The 20,613-nt window shown below is 46.9% G+C and overlaps 1 protein-coding gene across 1 annotated transcript in view; it reads left to right on the top strand.

Annotated features, from left to right (window-relative positions):
- KIF13B (kinesin family member 13B) overlaps positions 1-14,873 on the top strand; it is a gene marked incomplete at its 5' end in the record, with an annotated part of 32,285 nt that extends 17,412 nt beyond the window's left edge. Inside the window, 4 exons of the mRNA XM_005429786.2 lie at positions 536-669; positions 9,527-9,589; positions 11,061-12,033; positions 14,382-14,873. Coding sequence (XP_005429843.1) covers positions 536-669; positions 9,527-9,589; positions 11,061-12,033; positions 14,382-14,665 — 1,454 coding nt within the window. The remainder of the gene's footprint in view (positions 1-535; positions 670-9,526; positions 9,590-11,060; positions 12,034-14,381) is intronic.
- Between the last annotated feature and the right edge of the window lie 5,740 nt (positions 14,874-20,613).

Here is a 20,613-nt window from a genome sequence, read left to right on the forward strand (position 1 = left end):
TCACAAAACTCCCCTGATCCAGGTAGGGCTCTCCTTCAGCTCTGAAAACTCCCCTGATCCAGGTAGGGCTCTTCTTCAGCTCACAAAATTCCCCATATCCTGGTAGGGCTTTCCTTCAGCTCCCAAAACTCCCCTGATCCAGGTAAGGCTCTTCTTCAACTCAGAAAACTCTCCTGATCCAGGTAGGGGCTCTTCTTTATGTCACAAAACGCTCCTGATCCAGGTAAGGCACTTACTCAGCTCACAAAACTCCCCTGATCCAGGTGCAGCTCAGGGAACTTCCTAAATGTGGGATGAAGTCACAGCTCCTGAGTGTCACTAAAAGTCAGAGAGTGCTTTCCCTTGGCTAATTCTTTGACCACAGAATTCATCTTAGAAAAGAAGTTTCAAAAGTTAAAACTTAAATTAAAACTTCTTTTAAAAATAACTTTTAAAAAAAAATTTATAGAAGGTTTTGGGTCAGCTTTGGGGTTTTTTCCCCTTTTCCTCCAAAGAATAATTCTTTTCATGTATGAATATTTTGTTTTTCCTACAGGTATTGCTAGCCTGGCTGCTTCCTACCTGAATCCTGTCAAGTCCTTGGTGCCTCAGATGCCAAAGCTGCTGAAGTCCCTGTTCCCTGTTAGAGATGAGAAAAAGGGCAGGCAGAGCTCTCCCCTTGCACAGCAGGTAAGGCATTAAATCACCCACAAAATCCAATTTTGGTGAGTGCTGCTGGGCTTGCTGGCAGGGAGATGTTTTAGAAAAGTTGTTGCAGAGCAAACCAAGCTTTTGATCCATTTCCCCTCCATCCTGTCCAGGGCTAGTGGAGCTGCTGGAACTTATTGACACACGCTCAGCCCATTTGGCTTTTTCCAAGTGCCAGCTCCACTCCCAGGGTGATTTATGGGCCTCCCACTCACAGCAACAATGGTAAAATTTATGAAGGGCACTTAGTGTTGTTTGTGTATTGCCAGGAGGAAAATGTAATTCTGTTTTTAATTCTTTATTTCATATCCCCACCCCTCACCCCAGCTCGTGTCACCTTTTCCATCTTTCTCTGTGTACTTGGGGCAGTTGCTTTTGTTCATTCTTGTCTCTTCCACATGTCAGGGAAGCATTTGATTTCCTTTTTTTCCTTTTGGATGTTGTGCTGCAAAGCTCCCACCTGCTCCAGATGTGGCTCCTGTGCTCTGAGCAGAAGTTGATGCACAGTCAAGCTGACTGGAAAAACACTTTTGTCTTTAAAAAAACACCAGGTGAAATAGAGAATCCCATTATAAATCATATCATCTCCTTTATTTGTGAGGCTGTAGGAATATTTCCCTTTAGAGTAAATTTTGAAGGTTTAACAAACTGTTTTGAAGATTAATCTGGAGCCAGATCTGGTGTGAAAGGTTTTGGGATTCCATTCTGTCCATGCTTGCTCTGCTCTCACCCTCTTCTGGAAGCTTATTAACTCAGACTTTTCTTCACCTCTTGCCATGCAGGCAAACATTTTAAAGAATGTCTTCCTCCAAACAAACCCTAAAATCCTTTAACAACTCTTTTTTTTTGTGGATGAATCCAGATCTTTTGTTTGCTACAACTAAACTTGCTGTTACAAGAGCATCCCAGGAGTACAGGAAGTTGTTTGGGCATAACAGAAATACAGTAAGATAGAGCAAAAATAAATCTATTAACACTTAAATATTTTTAAAAGAAATTCCTGGCACATGTAACACAAATAAGAACAAGGCAGTTTTAAAATATTCTTAGCTTGATTGGGGATTCATTTTACATTTTAATCTCACCTTTTGCTTGGTGCTGAGGCTGGGATTGTACAAACCCCCTCATCTATGAACTGTAGAGAATTAAAATGAAGGTGGTGACTTTCTTTAAAGGTATTTGGGTATGGAAAGATGCAAATAGGTGCTCTTGCAATTGCAGTGAGAGCCTTTCACACCTTCTTGAATCCTCAGTGAATCAGTGAGAGCTGAGAGGAGAAACGAGGCCTAATTTCCTGCCTCTAGTCTAACCACCTGTTCCCACTCCTTTCCTGTTCAAGATCAGTCCTGGATGATTTGTCTAGAAATCAAGTTTTAAACTACAGAGACATGTCTTTAATGAGATTTTAGTTTATGTTATGGATTACTGTGGAAAGTCAACCAGGTCATGATCTCAACAATTTTTAATAAGAGGGGAAATGCTATTAATGCTTTGTTTTTTTAAAAAAATAAGAGGAGTAGGTGATTCTTCTGTGCTTGCACTGGAGAGCAGCTCAGGGTTTCCATGACCAGTGGATCTGTGTAATGTAATGAAATGTTAGAATTATTCTCTACTTTCAAGTTTTGCAGTGGAACAAATCAGCTGTATTGCAATGTTGCCTCCCTGGTTTGAGAGGTTTCACAAATTCCTTGCAGCTCCATCCATAGGGAAATGGGGCTTCTTCACTGCTGTCAGCAATCCCAGGGAATTGTGAAATTTCCTGAGGTGGAGAGATCCACAGGGATCATTGATCCAAGCCCTGGCCCTGCACAGACACCCCAACAATCCCACCCTGTCCCTGAGAGCATTGTCCAAACATTCCTGGAGCTTTGGCAGCTTTGGGAATGTCACCATTCCCTGGGGAGCTCTTCCAGTGCCCCAACACCCTCTGGAGAGAAACCTTTTCCTAATCTCATCCTAAGGAAAGATGCACAGAAGAGGGAATAAAAAAAGCAGAAGGAATTGCCCCAGAATCAGCTCCAGCTTCTTCTGTGCAGCACAAAAATGAAGAGGCACCTTTGCAGCAAGTCTGGCTTTTTAAGATCATCAGTATCCCATCCCATGCCATAATCTCCAGTGCTGCTTCTTTTTAATGGCCTGAGGATGCAAATGTGGGCAGAGGGGTTGAGCTGGGGATGGTGATGGATGGCTGAGGGACATGGGGGGCTCAGGGGGTCGCTCCAGGCAGCCAGGAACTCCTGTGGAGAAACTGTGCCATGGCGGGGACACCAAAATTTACCCCTGATAATTTTTCTGAGCTCTTTCTGAGCCTCAGGGAATGCAGAACAGCACCTCCAGGGCTGTGGGAGAAGGAAATTTCAGTGCACAGTGGCAGGGGACAAAAATGAATGTGCAAGGTGGGAGAAAAACCTGTAAGGGAGAGGCAAAGCCTAAAGGACTTTTTTTGGCTCTAATTGCAAAGGAATCTGACCCTTAACTGGGAACTGCTGGAGTTTTGTTGCTGTAAACAGCAATTTGGGAGAGCAAAGTTCAGGAATAAAAATGACAGAAGGGATGGAAGGATCTGAATCATCCTTTCCTGGGCTGGGAGCTGAGAGATGGGGAGATTCAGGTTGGATTTTGGGAAATGGTTCCTCCCCCAGAGCGTGTCAGGCACTGGAACAGCTCCCCAGGGAATGGTGGCATTCCCAAGGCTGCCAGAGCTGCAGGAGGGTTTGGACAATGCCCTCAGGGGTGCACAGGGTGGGATTGTTGGGGTGTCTGTGCAGGGCCAGGGTTGCACTGAGTGATCCTCGTGGGGCCCTGCCAGCTGAGGATATTCCATGATTCCATGGAAAGCAAATTTCCAAGGAGCAGGACTGAACCTTTTCCCAGGTTTGGAATTGAAGTTAAGTTCACCATGACTATTCCAAGTGGGTGTGGTACCAAATCTCTGATCCTGAGCTGGTAAAAAAGGAGATCAGTTCTGATCAATAATGATAAAAATTACACTTTTAAAATTATTTTAGCAGCTTTTTATTTCAGCCCTGCCCATTGCTTGGAGCAGCATCAACATTAAAGTGGGCGAGCCCACCCAAAATTACCTTTACAAAGTGATCTCCCCTTGTTTAGAGTGGTTCCTTGTGCTTCAAAAACAAAAAAAAGGCAGAGACATCCCAGTCAAGGTGGTGGCAGTGAATAAAATTGCTGTCTTTGACCTTCTGCTGCAAGTTTAGTAACTAATCTGGAGAATAATGAACCGCAATTAATGAAATCTGCTCTCGTATTCAAGTGTGTTTCTCAGACAGCACATAAAATAATTGAAAGAACTTCCTGCTCTCTAATTAGTTAGATTGAATTAATTTGGCATAATAGGATTCTTTATGTAACTTGCAGAATGGCTTCCGATGAAGCTGTTTATGTACCTAAAAGATTGGGTTCTGATGAAGCTGTTTATATACTTTAAAGTTAGAAAATGCCTCTTTTCTCCTTTATCTGGTGCCTTTAAATTAATTGCTAGTAGTCTGTAAATAATAAAAAAAAACCCCAACAATTTAAACCTTTCTAGATGGCTGGAATTGGTTTTTATTTTCCCAGCCTATTCTTGAAAAAGCTGAGAACCACGGAGTGCAAGATTTGGAGCCTTCTGACCCTCCCTGCTGATGGGGAGAAGCTTAAAATCCTTGTGGAAAATATGCAGGTGGAGGGAGAAGCAGAGTTTCATCTGCCTGTGCTTAATTATATTATGTAGGAATTGAAATTCCTCTTTTTTGTTCACATGCTGAGGCTTTCCCAGTGTGCACCAAGCAGAATTCCTGTTCCTTTCCCTTGTGACCCCGTGGCTCTCCAGGAACTGCCTGTGTAATCACATTTCAGGGCATCACTGGGTGCTGACATTAAAAATGGACATATTAAGTTCCATTTTCTGGGTTTTTGGCATTGCTGTGACCGAAGGAAATTCCTGTGGCAAATTTGGTGAGTGGATTTTGGTCACTTTCCTATCCAAGAACCTTTTTGGATGCTCAGATGTCTTTTTGTTAGCAGATGGCTTGAGAGAGAGATCTTGAGTCACAGATTTATTTAAAATAAAAGTTAAAAAAAAAAAAGGATAAACTCTTCGAATTTCCATATAATTCATTTTTGCTTTATGGTGTAGCCACATGGAGAGGGCAGCTGTCACTTCTTTCCCTTCCACCTTCTGATGCAGACATGGAAATTAATCTTAAAAACTAATGAAATGCAGTTAATGAAAGGCTTTCTAAATAGACAAAACCCTTTTCTGGCAGTCCATTAAAAAATAACAGTTTCATGGATGGGCCTGGTGCACAGTATAATTGCTAGAACTGACATTCCTTAATCAAATGTAAATAATGCGGCCTCAGAGAACCTTCTTTAACATCTTGAAGGCTTTTTTTTTCCTTCAGAGTTCCAAGTGAAAATCCATTTGGATGCTGCAGTCAGCAGAGCTGCACAGCAGAGCTCATGTGTCTCCTTGTGACTCAGTTGTTGGTGTTTTGATTTCTTTCTGAGCTCAGTTTTCCCTGTCATCCTCAAATACAAATAGTTTTTGATGAGAGTGAGTGTGGAAAACTGGCTTTGGAAGTTTCAAACCACTCGAATTTCCTTGTAAACTAACTTAAAAATGGGTATGGATTACTCTTTTAATCTGCCAGGACCTAGAAATGAAGTAATTGAGCTGCATAGGAAATGGTGTGGTTAATTTTGTACAAATTGTCCTAGAAGTGGGGAATTCTGATGTCTTATTACAGGCTGAAACATTTCACACAGGGACTGTGGAATAAGAGGGAGTTGTTTGGGTTAATATTTAAATACAGAGTGTGTTTAGAGAAGAAAATGAGCAAACACAAAAAAAAATCCCCAACAAATTAACTTGCACTGGATTTCAGATCTCCTTGGGGAAGGTGGGAGATTCTATATTTGAGTGATTAATGACTTTGCAATCAATTTTAAAATAATTTTCAAGAGGAATATTGTTGGGGCAGGGGGGTACCTTTTAAAAATAGAATCTTTTCTTTTGGGGCTGTGTACTAGGGAATTTTTGGATTTCTCCCTGCAATCCCAAGCACACCTTGTGGAAATATTTTATCCTGAGTGCTCCAAACTGATTTAAATCTCTCTTTAATGAATTTAAATCTCTGTTTTGCTGCAGCAGTTCCCAGTAGCTGCTGTTAAATAGTGATGGGACCATGACACTGTCAGTGGGAGGGTCCTTGGGCTCAGCCACTCCTGTCTGGGGATGGGAAAGCAAAAAAAACAGTGGAAGTTCGGGATAAAATCCCTTTAGGATTGTATCAACCTTGGCTAAGCCATTCCTGGCATTCACAGGGCAATTCTTGGCTGCAGTGGCCTGATTTGTTCTCTTAAATGCCACTGAACTTTCTGCATATTGAGTGTTAATGCTGAGGGATTTTCATCCAAGTGACACCAAATCAAAGGCTTTGCTCTGAAGGCATCAGTCACTGCTGCCAGAGGCATTTCACAAAGTGCTTAATGACACAGAAATACCAAATGTGTTTTGCTGAGCTCTTTGAAGAGGTGGCCATTATATAGATGTGGAATATATGGGATAAAAAATGTTCATTCAGGATTGATGTTGGCGCCTCTGTAACTGGGGAGTGACACAGAAATGCTTTTGCTCTTCAAGCTCACCAGTGGGACAGGTTGGGCTCTCCTTTGGTCACCTCAGAGCTTGTGCAAAGTGACCTCTCAGTGAGCAGAAGATGTCAAAAAAAACCCAAAAAATCTAAGATTGATAGAATAACCATGGAATCCTGGAATGGTTTGGGTTGGAAGGGACCCTAAAGCTCACCCAGTCCCACCCCCTGCCCTTTTCAGGTGAGACCCCACCTGCAGAGCTGCCCCAGCCCTGGGGCCAACAGCAGGAGGACGAGGAGCAGCTGGAGAGAGACCAAAGGAATCCACAGAGATGCTCCCAGGGCTGGAGCCCCTCTGCTCTGGAGCCAGGCTGGGAGAGCTGGGGGTGCTCACCTGGAGAAGAGAAGGATCCAGGGAGAGCTCAGAGCCCCTTCCAGAGCCTAAAGGGGCTCCAGGAGAGCTGGAGAGGGACTGGGGACAAGGGCTGGAGGGACAGGACAAGTGACACCTTCCACCATCCCAGTTTGCTCCAAGCCCTGTCCAACCTGGCCTTGGACACTTCCAGGGATCCAGGGCAGACACAACTTCTCTGGGCAACCTCAGGGCCTCCCCACCCTCACAGGGAACACAATATCCCTCCCAAATCTCCACTTTTAGTTTGAAGCCATTCTCTGTGTCCTGTCCCTCCATCCCTTGTCCCCAGTCCCTCTCCAGCTCTCCTGGAGCCCCTTTAGGCTCTGGAAGGGGCTCTGAGCTCTCCCTGGATCCTTCTCCAGGTGAACCCTCTGAGCTCTCTCATCCTTTATCCCAGAGCAGAGGGGCTCCAGCCCTTGGAGCATCTCTGTGGATTCCTCTGGATTTGTTCCAGCAGCTCCACATCCTCCTGCTGTTGGCCCCAGGGCTGGGGCAGCTCTGCAGGTGGGGTCTCACCTGAGAGGGGCAGAATCCCCCCCTCTCCTCCCCTGCTGCCCAAAGTGTGGGACCATCCCAGCCCTCGGGGGATTTCTGGGATGTGAGTGCACCTGCCTGGGGCATGTCCAGCTTTTTGTATCCTCATCACCTCCCTGCACAGAGCAGCAGCTCTTAGGAGAAGACAATCAAAGATGCTTTAAAGTGCAAAGCTTTCATGTTCTCCCTCACTTGTGTTTTGTCAGCTCGGTTGAAGAAATTCTGCCAGAATCCATCCCTGCAAAAGGCTCCTGGATAAATAGATACATCAAGTTTAGCAGCCACTGCCTACAAACATTTCATGATAGAATTTGGCTCTGGATCCAGAAATACTTTTCATCCAGCAGTGTCTTCCCAGATAGTCCCAACACTTTGTTTTCAGCCCCCTCCCCAAGGAATTCGACTGCATTTCATCCCACAGGTCTGGTGTGGTGCCCTCTGAGGGGATTCCTGCCCTGCTGCTTCTTGTCAGCACCAAAGCTGGGCAGTGCCACCTCTCAGAATTCCTTTTTTCTCCCTGTTTTTCTAACCTTGCTTGGCAAATTTTCTGTAGTTTGGAGAACTGTCATCCTTTCAGGAGGAGAACTTGATGAGGAGTGATTAAAGCCTCATGGTTTTCTTTCTTTTGCTGTGTGATGCCAACTGGATTTTTAGATTTTTGGGGATTTGCAGGCTGTAAGACTGGAGGTTTTGGAGAGATAAAAAACCCAAACAAACACTTTATTTATTTGTTTTGAAGGGAGAAAAGGGAACTGATTTAGCTGCTTTAAATACTTCTCCTTATTCCAATTCTGAGTGCTTATTTCTGGATAATAAGGCTGCCCAAATTTTATAAAACCTAAACTTTGCAGGGTTTCTTCATTGGTTTATTCTGGTCCATCTGCTTCCTGGAGCCCCAGGTCCTGACCCAGTGAGGATCTCAAAATGCACAAACCTGTGCACCCCAAACAGAGCCAGTTTGCTCTGAGCCCTGTTCCGGTGGTGAATTTTCATTTAGCAGGTTTAGGAACAAGCCAAAAACCCCTCCTCTCCTGCTTCCTTTTATTGAACTGGAGCTTTAATGTCTTTAAAAAGTTTATTTGGTGACCCTCTTGGGGTTTTGTCCATTTTTTGTCTTTTTATTTTCTACCTTGAAGCACCTTGGTTTTTTTAATGCCTGGCACAATCTCTGTATAAATAAAAGCTGTTCCTCTCTCGCATGTTTATTCCTCTTGAGGGTAAGATCAGTCATATTCCTGCTTTACTGGGCTTAGAGGGGATGCAAGAGAAGGTTCCTCACTCTTCAGCTGGAGGATTTCAGTGCTGAGTTCTGGGAATCACTTGTCTGGGAGCTGAGCACTGCCTGTGTGTTTGTACAGAAAGAATCCTTGGGGGAAAAACAAAGAATAAAAGCAGGCAGCTCCCAAATTGTGTAATGTGTCTCCCTTAAGGAGCTCTGCCCCTCAGAGCCTGAACCTGCCCTTGCAGTGCATTATTTAACACTGCTGAAGAGATTTTTTTGCCTTTTTCTCCTCTCTCCTTCTCTTCATGCTTCCCTTTCCTGAGGTTCTCCACTGAGCTGGTGGCTCCTTCCCCTGCTGTGTGACAGCCCAAGGCAGCAGCATAACCTCAGATTTATACCAGGTGTCACAGTGTGCTGCTCTGCTCTCAGGAGAGGGATTATTTCAAATCTGCAACATAAAAACCTGAATATGGAGCAAGTGAGGGCCGTTTATTGTCAGTGCCAGGAGGAATGTCCTCCTGGAAAAGGAGATGCACAGACCTGGATTCTGCCTTCCTTTTTGTGGTAAAGCCAATAATGCTCAGGTCCAAACTGAATTTAGAGACTGGAGAAGGAGAAAGAGTTCTGGAGCTCACACCATAGATCCTTAAAGTTGGGAAAAGCCTCAAAGATCATCGAGTCCAGCACCACCCCTATGGTCAAGACCAGTTCATGTCCTCAAGTGCCACATCCAGGTGATTTTGGACACCTCCAGGGATGCAGGGGCAGCCACAGCTTCTCTGGTTAACTGTGCCAGGGCCTCCCCACCCTCACAGGGAAGAATTCTATCCTAATATCTAACCTAAATCTTTTTTAGCTTAAAACCATTCCCTCTGCCTGTGTAAAAAGCCTCTCTCCCTCTTGTTTTTTTGACAAGCTCCATTTCAGCTACTGAAAGTCTGGTTTAGTTTTCCATCCTTTCATGACAAAGCTTTGCTTAGGATCCCAAAATTTCAAATACAAGCCTTAACATTTACCATTTTGCCAATATTTAATCCTTTCATTGACTGATTCTCTTCATTTCCCTCCCCCCAGGCTGTCCCACGAATTATGGTTCAGTCAGCCAGTCTGGAGGCCAGTGCTGCAAGGATAAAACAGGTGAGCACATCCCAAGATGTGAGGATACAATTTTTAATTTCACCTGCCAGAGGTGGCCAAAGCTTCAGCTGTTTAAAACCTGTTGCACTTGTGCTGCTGCCTGGCTGTGAGACAGTGAAATTCTGCTGGGTGTTTCAGGTCCTGGTAAAACCTCCTCTCCTATTCCTGCTTCCACTTTGATATTTGAAAGCATTAGCAGATAATTAGCTGAAATTTAGCTGGTTTGCTGCTTTAAAAAGGAAAATTTCTCGGCTCTGACAGTGTCTATAAGCAGGATGTGGCTATTCTAAGTGTGGAGCTTAATTCCCCATTTTTGCCATGATATCATGGAAAAACTTGCTAAGCTGGAGAGAAAATAGAGCCTGTGATCTCCCACTTTGCAGCAGAACTTCAGTCTCCTGAGCAGCACATCAGCTTCCTCCCACTGTGCTTTTATTGTCTTAGAAAACTCTGTGTTATCCAAAGGGAAAATCCAGAGAAAGAGCAAAGCTTCCGAGTCCACATGGACACCACCCTTGCCATAGGAAAGTGAACAATATGGTTTTTAATCTGCTAGAATATTTTTGAAAAAAAAAACAAACACTTTTTTTTTTAATTACATTTTACTTAGCAAACCTTTGGTTCTGAAATTCTAGTAATCCTGTCAAATCCCTCTTTCTTCAAATGCTGCTTAAGTTTCCAGTGGAAAAGGCATTTTTGGAATAAGCTGAAAATCCTGTAGTTTGGGACACTCAACCACTAGATGGGAGAAATCACAAAATTGTGAATAATAAACAAAAATGTTCACCTGAGACAGGATTTGTTCAAATCTGCCCTTTTCCAACCTCTTTTTCCACTCCCCCTTCCTATTAGCACTCTCCCCCCTCGCTCCTTCCCGAAGAGATTTAGAGACATCCTAATCTTTTAGAGTACATGTGCTGGCAAAAGATATTGATCTATCAGATTTAGTAAACTTTACAGCCAAGAAATACATCACTGAAATGGGCTGTTAATCTCATGAGGTGCAGTTAATTTCATCCTCTGGAAGTGCAAGGTGCTGGTGGCTCTGAGGTGGGAATGGCATTTGGAAATGGGGACAGAAATGACAGTTTAGGTGCAGGGGGATGATTTATCCACACAGAGAGTTAAGCCAAATAACTGTGAGAGACTTATGGATCATGGCTGCTTCCCATTCCATATAAATCCTGCTGTTCAAACAGCAAATGACCACTCCTGTAATATAAATAATTCTTCAGTAAATATTGGGGAGTGTATTTCTTGGGGTTGACACTTCCCTTATTAATGGGAGGAGTGAGCTGACAATCCTCCCACGCTGGCAGGGCTGACTGGGGATCAGCTTCCATCTTCTGCACATGGCAGCTACACAGGGATTTAGATAAGCTCAAAGCCTTGGTGCTTGCCAGAGCTCTGGGATCTGTGCTTTTAGCCCAGATATTTTGGATCACACAGCCCCTCTCCCCCTGTGTTTCAGGTGAACCAAGAGGAAGCAGCAAAGCAGCCGCTGGAAACGGTGGCGCAGACACCCGAGGCGGACAAGAGTCTGGAGAAGACACCCAAAGTGCCTTTGCAGCAGCCCACAGGGGACACCCAGGCCCAGGACTGCCAGGAGGGGCCTCCCAGCCCCCTGAGTGAAGCCTCCAGTGGGTATTTTTCCCACAGTGTCTCCACAGCCACCCTCTCCGAGGCCCTGGCAGCAGGAAGTGATGCTGTGGCTCAGCCGGGAGGTCCAGCGCCCGCAGGGAGTGACTCCCCTGCTCCTGCAGGGGCTCAGCTCCCTTCTGATGTGCAGGACAGGGCTCCTGAGAGCTCTCTGGCCACAAAGAGGGAGAATCCCCCCACCTTCAGCCTTCCAAATGCTCCCCCCAGGCCGAGGGACAGCCCTGAAGTGGTTGGAAAGTCTTGCGCTTCTCCTTGTCCCAGTGAGCAGGGGAACGAGGCCTCTGCAGCCACTGATGCAAAACCTCTTCTCTCTACCTCCACTCCAAAGGAGTCAATATCCAAACAATCAGTGGAGTCAGCAGGACCAGCCAGGAAAAAGGAAACATCCACTGGGGCTTCAGAACTGGGGTTTCCCAAAGCTCACCCCGACCAGCCCAGCGCTGCAGCCTCACCCTTCAAAATCCAGAAGGTGAAAACATCAGAGCTGAGATCCTTCACCAGCATGCTGGGATCAGACCCCACCAGTTCCCTGGGCACAGAAGAGCAGCAGGAAGGAGAAAAGAGCACCTCCAGTGCCCGTGGACTGAACCACAACGGCTCAGAGACAGCAGAGGAAAAACTGGAGGTGATTTCTGACTCTGAAGATGCCAATGAAATTCCTGAGTGGCTGAAAGAGGGAGAATATGTCACAGTTGGCGCCAATAAGACGGGCACTGTCAGGTACATCGGGCCCACAGACTTCCAGGAAGGAACATGGGTTGGTGTGGAGCTGGATTTGCCTTCAGGTAAAGCATCCCCTGGGTCACGTGGCGTGTCCCAGCTGGCAGAGCTCATCCTAAAGCTGCTTTTTTGGGGGGTCTATTACCCACTGGGGGGTTTGTTGCTCATTGCAGGAGGCATTTTGAAAAGGGAAATGTAAAAGGTCTTCCCTGCTGTCCTCTTTTTCCAAACCTGCTCTCACTCCCAACCCTTTTGAGATCCCAACCCAAACCATTCTGTGATCCCTGACTGTCCCTTTTCAGTCATTTGACTTCTCACACTGGAAGTAGGAATCAGGATTCCTTTTCCATGCATTAGCTGCAGGAGACAGGTCTTGTGTCCATAGGATTCTCTTCTGGGCTTCTGCTGGGAGGATAAGGGTGCTCAAAGCGCAACAGGAGTTGTGGGATTTAGCTCAAAGGGACATTTAGGCTAAATGAGTTGCAAAGTCTCTTAATAGGTATTAAGAGGTAATAGGATTTTATTTTAAAGTAAGTTTTAAAATTGCAAGAAACTGTTTCTGTCTGTGTATTTATAGAGTGTGTATATATATATATATATACACACACACATATATATACACACACATATATATACATATATATATATACATGCTCTATATATATACACCCTGTATATGTAAAAAGCAGTAGGAAATAATCATCCCCTGACCACCAGATAATTTGAGGTTTCTTTCACCATTTAATTTGTCATCCCTGCCTGACCCTGACCTGTACTGCTGTGGAATTCCCAAAATTTAGGGTTTCCAGGATTTTTTCGGAAACCAGGATGCAGTTGCTGGAGGTGCTGCTGCTGTTGATGTGGGAGTGGGGTGTCTCCAGCACAAGAGGAGAGGAAGATGATGGCTGGGATTGATCCCTGCTGGAGTCCAGGCTTCCCAACCCCTTTCCTCTCCAGGACTGGGGGAAGTCAGAGAGTGCCAGTGGAAAGTCTGGGAGAAGTGCAGTGATAGAGAGAGAATTTGGGTTACCCAGGGCATGAAAAACTCCTTATTCCAATCCTCTCAGCCAAGTGCAGCATTCCCAGGCGGGATGGTGAATCAGCACATCCCAGGGGGCCCACGCTCCTCCCAGCTGCACATTTGGGGTTGGAGCAGTTCATCCAGCAGAACACTGTCCAGGATCCAGAAATCCCAAATCTTCCAGTGCCCCTCCGTGTCCTCATTAGATCTGAACTGGACAGTGACTTCCCAGCTGCTTTCAGAAAACTCTCTGGAGTTTTCCATCCTGGAAAGCAAACTGGAGCTCTTGATCCTTTTGTAAGCTGTAGTAGTTCCTCAGTCCTGGATTTGTGCCTCATTAAAATAAAATTGAATATATATATATTTACAGATTCATTTCAGTTTTGGGAGGTCACCTTCCCTCTGTCAGGCTGCTCCAGTGCTGATTCTGTAACATCCCAGTAAGCAGCAGCTTCCATGGAAAATCAGATTTTTGGCCTGCTGAAGACTCAGCTGCTGATGTTGCTGGAATTTTTTTTTCACCCCTTTCTGTTTCCACAAGGAATAAGACCCTGATTGTTGGAACATGGCACATCTGGGGCTTCCCTTGGGGAAGGTGATCACAGAGTGGTGTCTTTGTCACACTGCAAACAGGGATAGAACTCCAGGGACATGGAGATCCAAGTCCTGGCCACATGAGGGTACATTGGACCCAACGTGCTGATGGTGGAAGGAGGAAGGAAACATCCCAAAAGCCAAAGGGGTGACTTTATGTCATTTAAAGAGCTGTTGGATCTTTCCACTTTCCCTTTATGGATGGGAGCAATCCCTGAACAGTTCCCCTGAGAATTGTAAATTATCTAAAATGAGAAATAGAAAGATCTCAATGGCACTAGTTAGAGAAATTATCTTTCCTGTTCTGTGGAGGGTTTACAACATGGCAAGAGTGATAATCCTCAACTTCAAACATCAGAAAGCCAAAAGCTCTTTTAAATGTCTGGTTTTCCTTCCTTCCTGGTACTTTGGTAATGGAAGTGATTATTTACCACATTTGGAGAAATTATAGAGCAAGTGGGAAGGAAGGACAAGGCAGAGTGTCCCATTCAGAGTCACTTGCTGGAGTTCAGCGGGGAAGTTTTACCTCCATGGTGTATTTTTAGGCACCAGTTGTCCTCCCTCTCAGCACTTTTTCTTTGCCTCCTTCTCTGGGTGCAGTAGCACCAATTTGCACAGAATAAAACCCATTTTGTAGGAAAAAATTCATCCCTGTGGCTGCCCCATTCCTGGAAGTGCCCAAGGCCAGGCTGGACGGGTTTTGGAGCGCCCTGGGACAGCGGACGGTGCCGGGTTGGACCGGGATGGGATTTAACCCTTCCCAAACCTCTCTGTGACTCCCTGATTGTCTTGTTGCAGGCAAGAACGACGGCTCCATCGGGGGGAAGCAGTATTTCAGGTGTAACCCAGGCTATGGATTGCTGGTGAAGCCGGGCAGGGTCAGGAGGGCCACGGGCCCCGCGCGGCGCCGCAGCTCCGGCCTGAGGCTGCAGGGAGCGGAGAACAGGAGGAGCGGGAACTTCTCTGGGTCAGCCTCCAACCTGGCCTCCCTCACAGCCCTGGCCAAGGCAGAAGCAGGATCCACTCTGAGACTGGAGAAGAGCCAGAAGAACGCAGAGAACAGGAAATCCTGGGCAAACTGAGAGATCCCAGCCCAGCGAACGCCCTGGGATGCGGCCGGGGGAGCCGGTGGCTTCGGGAAGCGAAACCAACCGTCCCAGCTTCCAGTTGGTGGCAAACACTAATGAAGGGTTTGTTCTCTCTGCTCTGGGTGATTGACATGATAATTCTTTGCCTCGTCGTGGTGCTGGATCCTTCATTTCCTGTCCCAAATCCCAACGCCTCCGACGGCAGCCGGCGCTGGGTGGGTGTAATGAGCTCCTTCTCTTCCTCCTTTCAGAGGAAAATCGGTCAAACCACAGGTTCCCAACAGCCACAGAATCCTCCCCAGGCACCAGTGCTTCCCGGGAAGTGCAGGGCAGTTCCTGAAGAGCCTCCCCACAGCAACAGCTCTGTTGTAATTCTGTGTGAGCTGTGTCAGTATCGTGTAATCCGCCGTGAAAGGGCAAGGTGGGAATGATTCCAGGCGGGCAGAAGAGTGAAAGTAGAACTTTGTTTGGCGATAAAGAACCCCCAAAGTCCCTTTATTTAAAGAAGCAGCAGCCCTTGGGCTATGTGGCTGGGACCACTGCCTGTTTGGATCACTGCCCTGTTATCCCACTCTACTGTGGAAAGCAGTGAGGTCTTCCCCGCTGGTTTGTTGGAAATGGGAGAAAGCCCATGGCCAGCTCTGTCCTAGTTTTGGTTTTTGATCCATTTAGTGTTTGCTCTCACCATGACAGGATCTGCTCTCTCACTTGCCCCAGAGTGGCAGGACCTTCTCCTTGGTGCCTCCCTGTGGGCCAAGAGGATTTTAGCAGAGGTGTCAGCACTGAAGTGCTCCCCTGTTCCCAGCCAGCCTTTGGAGACAGAATTTTGCCAAGCAGGCTGTCTCTGTCCTCGTAACAGGATCAATCCAGTCTATTTATTTTTATTTATTCTTTTAAAACATGAAATGTTTGCGCTTTACAATCATCCCCCACAGAGGAGCTCTCCCAGCACCATCCCGAGCGCCGATCCAAAGAGGAGGTGCCTCTGTCATCCCCAGAACCTGCCTCTCTCTTGGAAAGGGGGAGGTTTGGGCTGGCTTTTATCAAACTTGATTTTATTTGTGGCTGGTTTTTAGCTGCCTGTGGCACAGGGGATGTATCCCTGTCCGAGTGTCCCCGCACGGATCGGCCAACTCTTGTTTTCCTGTCAAATCCTGAAAAGCCACAGATTTTTTTATCCTGAGCTGTTTATATCTTGTTTAGTCATCATGGGGGGATTGGACAGCCTGAGCAATAGATGTTTTAGCTACGTGGGGACTATTTAGGATGCTAAATTAATGATTAAACTTTAATATCTCTCCAGTCGCTGCCCATGGGTATCCAAGTGCCTTAAACATCTGGTTCCGAGGTCCAAGGGAAAGCTCCATTGGTATCAAAGGAGATAGGAATGCTTAGTGAAGGAGATAATTATGCTGATTTACTGTAATTAATATCATTTATGCAGAAGGAATAAAATTAAAATAGAAACTAATCTGTAGCAGAAATAAGCGGGCTGGGTTCCGATGCAGCCTGCGTAGAACTGCCAGGGGTTGTGTATCCTTCCAGCTTGGTGTAAGTAGTTTCAGTGTTTCCTAAATTTTCCTCAAGAAATCTTAATATAAAATGTACAGAGCAGCTTTTTAAAGATATTTTTAGTGTACAGTTTTCCCTCTTTTTCCCTTTGCACGAAGCTCCTGTCCATCCAAGCCACGATGGGGGAGGAATTTGGTAGTGAAGAATTCTGATGCTGAAATCCCGGGTTTTAAAATTAAAACCGGTTTTATGAACACAACCCATACAGTGAAACTTCGTTTTGGGGTCTGAGGAGTCTTGCCAATGAAAGACCACCCACTAATTAATTTGATGCTTCTTACACTGCCTTGTTGGTTCCCTGAACTCCACCCTGACCGTGTTTTTAATTGCACTTTGTTCTGATGTGCTGCCGGAAGAAGCTGACGTGAAGCAGCCCCTCCCCAGAGCTGTGTGTTTTTAGTCTCAGCATTTCAGATACTTGGATTTAGGGACGTCTTTAAAACTTCTCCCTGCTTGCTCAGTGCCCCCTTTCGGGGGAGATGCAAAGGGAGGAACCTCCAAGTCCTTTTGAAGCCTCTTTTCTTGTGCTGCTGTCTGGGAATCCAGGATTTCCCCAGGGAAAGGTGTCCAGGCTGCAGGAGAGAAGGGGAGGAGCTGGGTGGGTGGTTCCGTTTCTGCTGCTGGTTATAAACTCCTCTGGCCTGTCTGGGCTCCAGCCCTGGCCGTGGTTTGGTGTTTGCACACCTGATCCGACTGATCCAGGCTGGATTCCCTCTCCTCCCACCCTCAGTCGTGCTGCAGAGCCACAGAGAGGGGTGTGAAGGGTGCTTAGAGCAGCCCACACCTGCTGGGATAACTGGGATATCCCTCCTGTGGGATAACTGGTTTATCTGGAAGCAAATCTGTTCAGTAGGGCTGGGGCGATTCCAGGAATCCACTGGCACGAGGAGCCCGCGGTGCCTTCGTGGAGGGAGGACCTTGCTCAGAGCTCTCTTGCTTTTCACCATTTCCCCTGACTTTGGAAACAAAACCTCTCCTCAGATTGCTCCCTAAAATCACCCTGATGCAGCACAAGCTCCAGAAAGCCAAAACCATCAAATTTGGCCATGAGGGTGTTCCTGGAGGATTCCCTGACTCTCTCCTGTTCCCTCACAGCTTTCCTGGGCACGTGAGGTGTTTTCTAAAGGTGTTTTTCAGATTTTTGGCACAGTGAGTGCACATTTCTCTACTCAAAGCCATCTGTTACTTCGCCCCAGCTAAGCCAAGTGACCAGAAAAGAGGTAAAAATCATCATGGAGGTAATGATATCTATTTTTTTCTGATAATATTAGAAAAAAACTACTCTCAGCCTAACGGAGGAGGTGCCCTTAACTGGAATCACCCAGCACTGAGGCTGGTGTGTGAATAGCTATGCAGATTTTTCCAAGATTTTCATGCACTTTATACAGGGAAGATGAATATTTAAAGCAGGAGAGTGTCATTTGTATCGAGTGTCTCATCTCCTCTGGTGTCTCTCGAGGGTTCAGTCCTGCTGGCTGTGTCCCTGAATTGTGGGTGGGTCTCAGATTCTTGGGAAATGGTGTTGGTGGGTGGGAAAGGCTCCATCCCCCCTGTGTTTGCAGGGCTGGGGGTCCCTCCTCCCCACGGGGTGTCTGTGGCACCAAGCCAGCCAAGAGGAGGCTGCTCAGAGGGACTTTTTGGGGTTTTCTCAAGCCAAGCCACGCCTTTTTCCTGTGTTAGGTTCAGCTCTTGAGGTGTTTTGATCTCCATGTCCAAAATCAAGGCTGTTCACCCCGAGGTTCTGGCCCTTTGCTGTTCCATGATGTTGTTGAGTTGAGGAAAACGAACAGAAGCAAATTCTGTGTGGTGGCACCGCCCGGGTCCTTGAACAGAGGGGTTTGTCCTTGGCTGGGGTGGAACGTTCAACACCATCTCCTGCAAAGGCAGAACCCCCTCATTGCTCCCCACAGGGGTGGGACCCCACCTGAGCAGGGCCTGGGTGTTGTCCTGCCCTGTCCATGGTGATGCTCCCGCCGGTTCCTCCGGTTCTTTGCACAACATTTCGTTTTCCCAGTGCCTTATCCCAGGGCCAGCAGCGAGGGCTGGGCGGCCTCGGGGTGCCTGGATTTTAGGGAAGGAGGTGGTGAGGAACAGTGTGGGCTGGTCACGCTTCACAACACCTCCAATGGGGTCATGATCAAGTGTCTTGTTCCTCCATCTCCCATGTCCATCTTTGGTTTCTGCGCTCTCCACCATTCCCAAGCCGTGATCCCGCTGGGTTCCCCGGGAGCTCGTGTGGCCCTGCCAGGGTCAGACACTGCAGGGGCTCTGTGTACTTTAAATGAGCTGAAATCCAAAGAGACTTTGTAATGAGCTGTAAAGTTTTTAATTATTTCTGTACCATACTAAATGACTGTAATATTGTATCATACGTGCGATGCCGCCTGCAGGACCTGAATAAACATCTTCTTTAGAGCTGGGATGTCTGTGCTTTGTTGTTCCAGTTAGTGGCACCAGAATGTTTAGAATGGGAATAGTTTAGGTTGGAAAAGCTTCCAAAATTGATTCCAGTGGTTCCCCAGCACTGCCAAGGCCACCACTGACCCATGTCCCCAAGTGCCACATCCACATGGATTTTAAATCCCTCCAGGGATGGTGATTCCAGCATTCCCTGGGCAGCTGTGGCAGTGCCCCACCACCCTTTTGGGGAAGAATTTTTTCCTGATATCCACAGTGGGATGAGGATCCCAAGGACTTTTCTGCCTTGCTCCAGGAGCTCAGTGCCTCAGGGAGCTGCCACAACCAACCCTGCCAAGGCCTCGGGGTGATGAGACCCCCCCTCAACATTTCATGATGTCCTTGAAACCCCCTGCCTGGGCCACATCATTTCCTTTCTCTTTGGCACCATTTCTCTCCCAAATGCAGCTTCATGTTGGAAACAACAGGCAGGGTTTGACTGGGATTATTCTGTGTAGCTTTTCAGTTTATCTTGGCTTTTTTCTGAAGCAACAAACACTGCGTTGATCCCCCCCATCCCCACTGAAACTCCGTGAGCAAAGGATATTTTTATCAGCACTGTCTTGCAATCAGCACACGAAAACAGCTTTTTTTTTTTCCTTTAAAGCCACTTCCCTTTTATGTTTTACCTTCTGAAAGAAAAAAAACCCTCTTTGGCTGAAACACAGGAGCTGTTTGAAGCGGCATCACTTTGTTCAAACCTCGCTCTTCCCGGAAGGTGGCTGTGGCACCTTCCCCACGCTGCCACGTTCTGTTCTGCAGCCAAAGCTGGCTTGAAAAGGCTCCCATCAAAAAGAGCAGGAAAATAATTTTTTAAAAACCTCCACAACTAACAAAGAACACTTCTTTCCCCATTTTCCTTCAAATTAACGCCGCTTCCATTGGCCTCGCTTGGCTTCAAACACTTTGCCATGGGAGGCAGCAGCTCCTGGGCTTCACCCTGAGTGAAGAGAGGAGCTGCCCTGCCACGAGCTGGGCACATTTCCAAGAGGGTTTTGCTCACCTTTGGACACCAACCTGTGAGAAATTATTGGTTTTTCCCTGATCAATTTGGTTTCCTACCAAAGCAGGCACAAAGGGCTGGAAGTGCAGCTTCTGTGCAAAGCACAGACCTCCAATGTGGATTTATTCCTCTTGTGTTTTTCAAAACATCTCCAAATGGAGCTTTTCTCTATTCCTGGTTTTCTGCTGTTAAGGAGGGAGTGGGCTTCATCCAGCATCCCAGATGTTGCCACAGACCCCCCTAGAAGTGTTTTTCCCATCCCAGGAAGTGCCCAAGGCCAGACTGGATGAAACTTGGAGCAGCCTGGGATAGTGGAAGGTGTCTCTGCCCATGGCAAGGGGTGGGGTTGGATGAGCTTTGAGGTCCCTTCCATCCCAAACCATTCTGGGATTCCATGATCCCCAGCCTCCTCCCTCCAGAAAATTCCCTCTGCAAACACAGCAGCTCTGGCAGCTGATGATGGGGAGGGTTAAAATAAATTTTACCCCCCTCTTTGAGGTCTGAGAGGTGCAAGGAGCAGTCTGAAAGGTGCTCCCACCCCTGAAGTCACTTATCACCTGCACCCCTCCAGAATTGCCTTCCTCCCTGTTTTGGGGGTGTCTATCCTGCCACAGCTGCACATCCTGATTTTAACCAGGATGGCAGGACCTGGGCACCATTTCACTGAATAAATCAATTCCTCTGACTTTGTATCTTCTCTGCCACCCAGCTCAGCTTCCACACCTCCTGCAGGAATTTCTTCCCATTCTGAGGAAGCTTTTCCCACCCACGCACCCCACGAACCCTCTCTGAGACCCCCCCAAGCTGCTCAGGACCAAAGGGCAGCCACAGCCCCTCCTGCCCGGGGCTTCTCAAAAATTCAACATCTTCTGGTTCTATCAGCCAAGGTCTGCTCCCTCCAGACCTCCCT

Source organism: Geospiza fortis, unplaced genomic scaffold (assembly GCF_000277835.1).
Source record: "Geospiza fortis unplaced genomic scaffold, GeoFor_1.0 scaffold319, whole genome shotgun sequence".
Taxonomy (NCBI): domain Eukaryota; kingdom Metazoa; phylum Chordata; class Aves; order Passeriformes; family Thraupidae; genus Geospiza; species Geospiza fortis.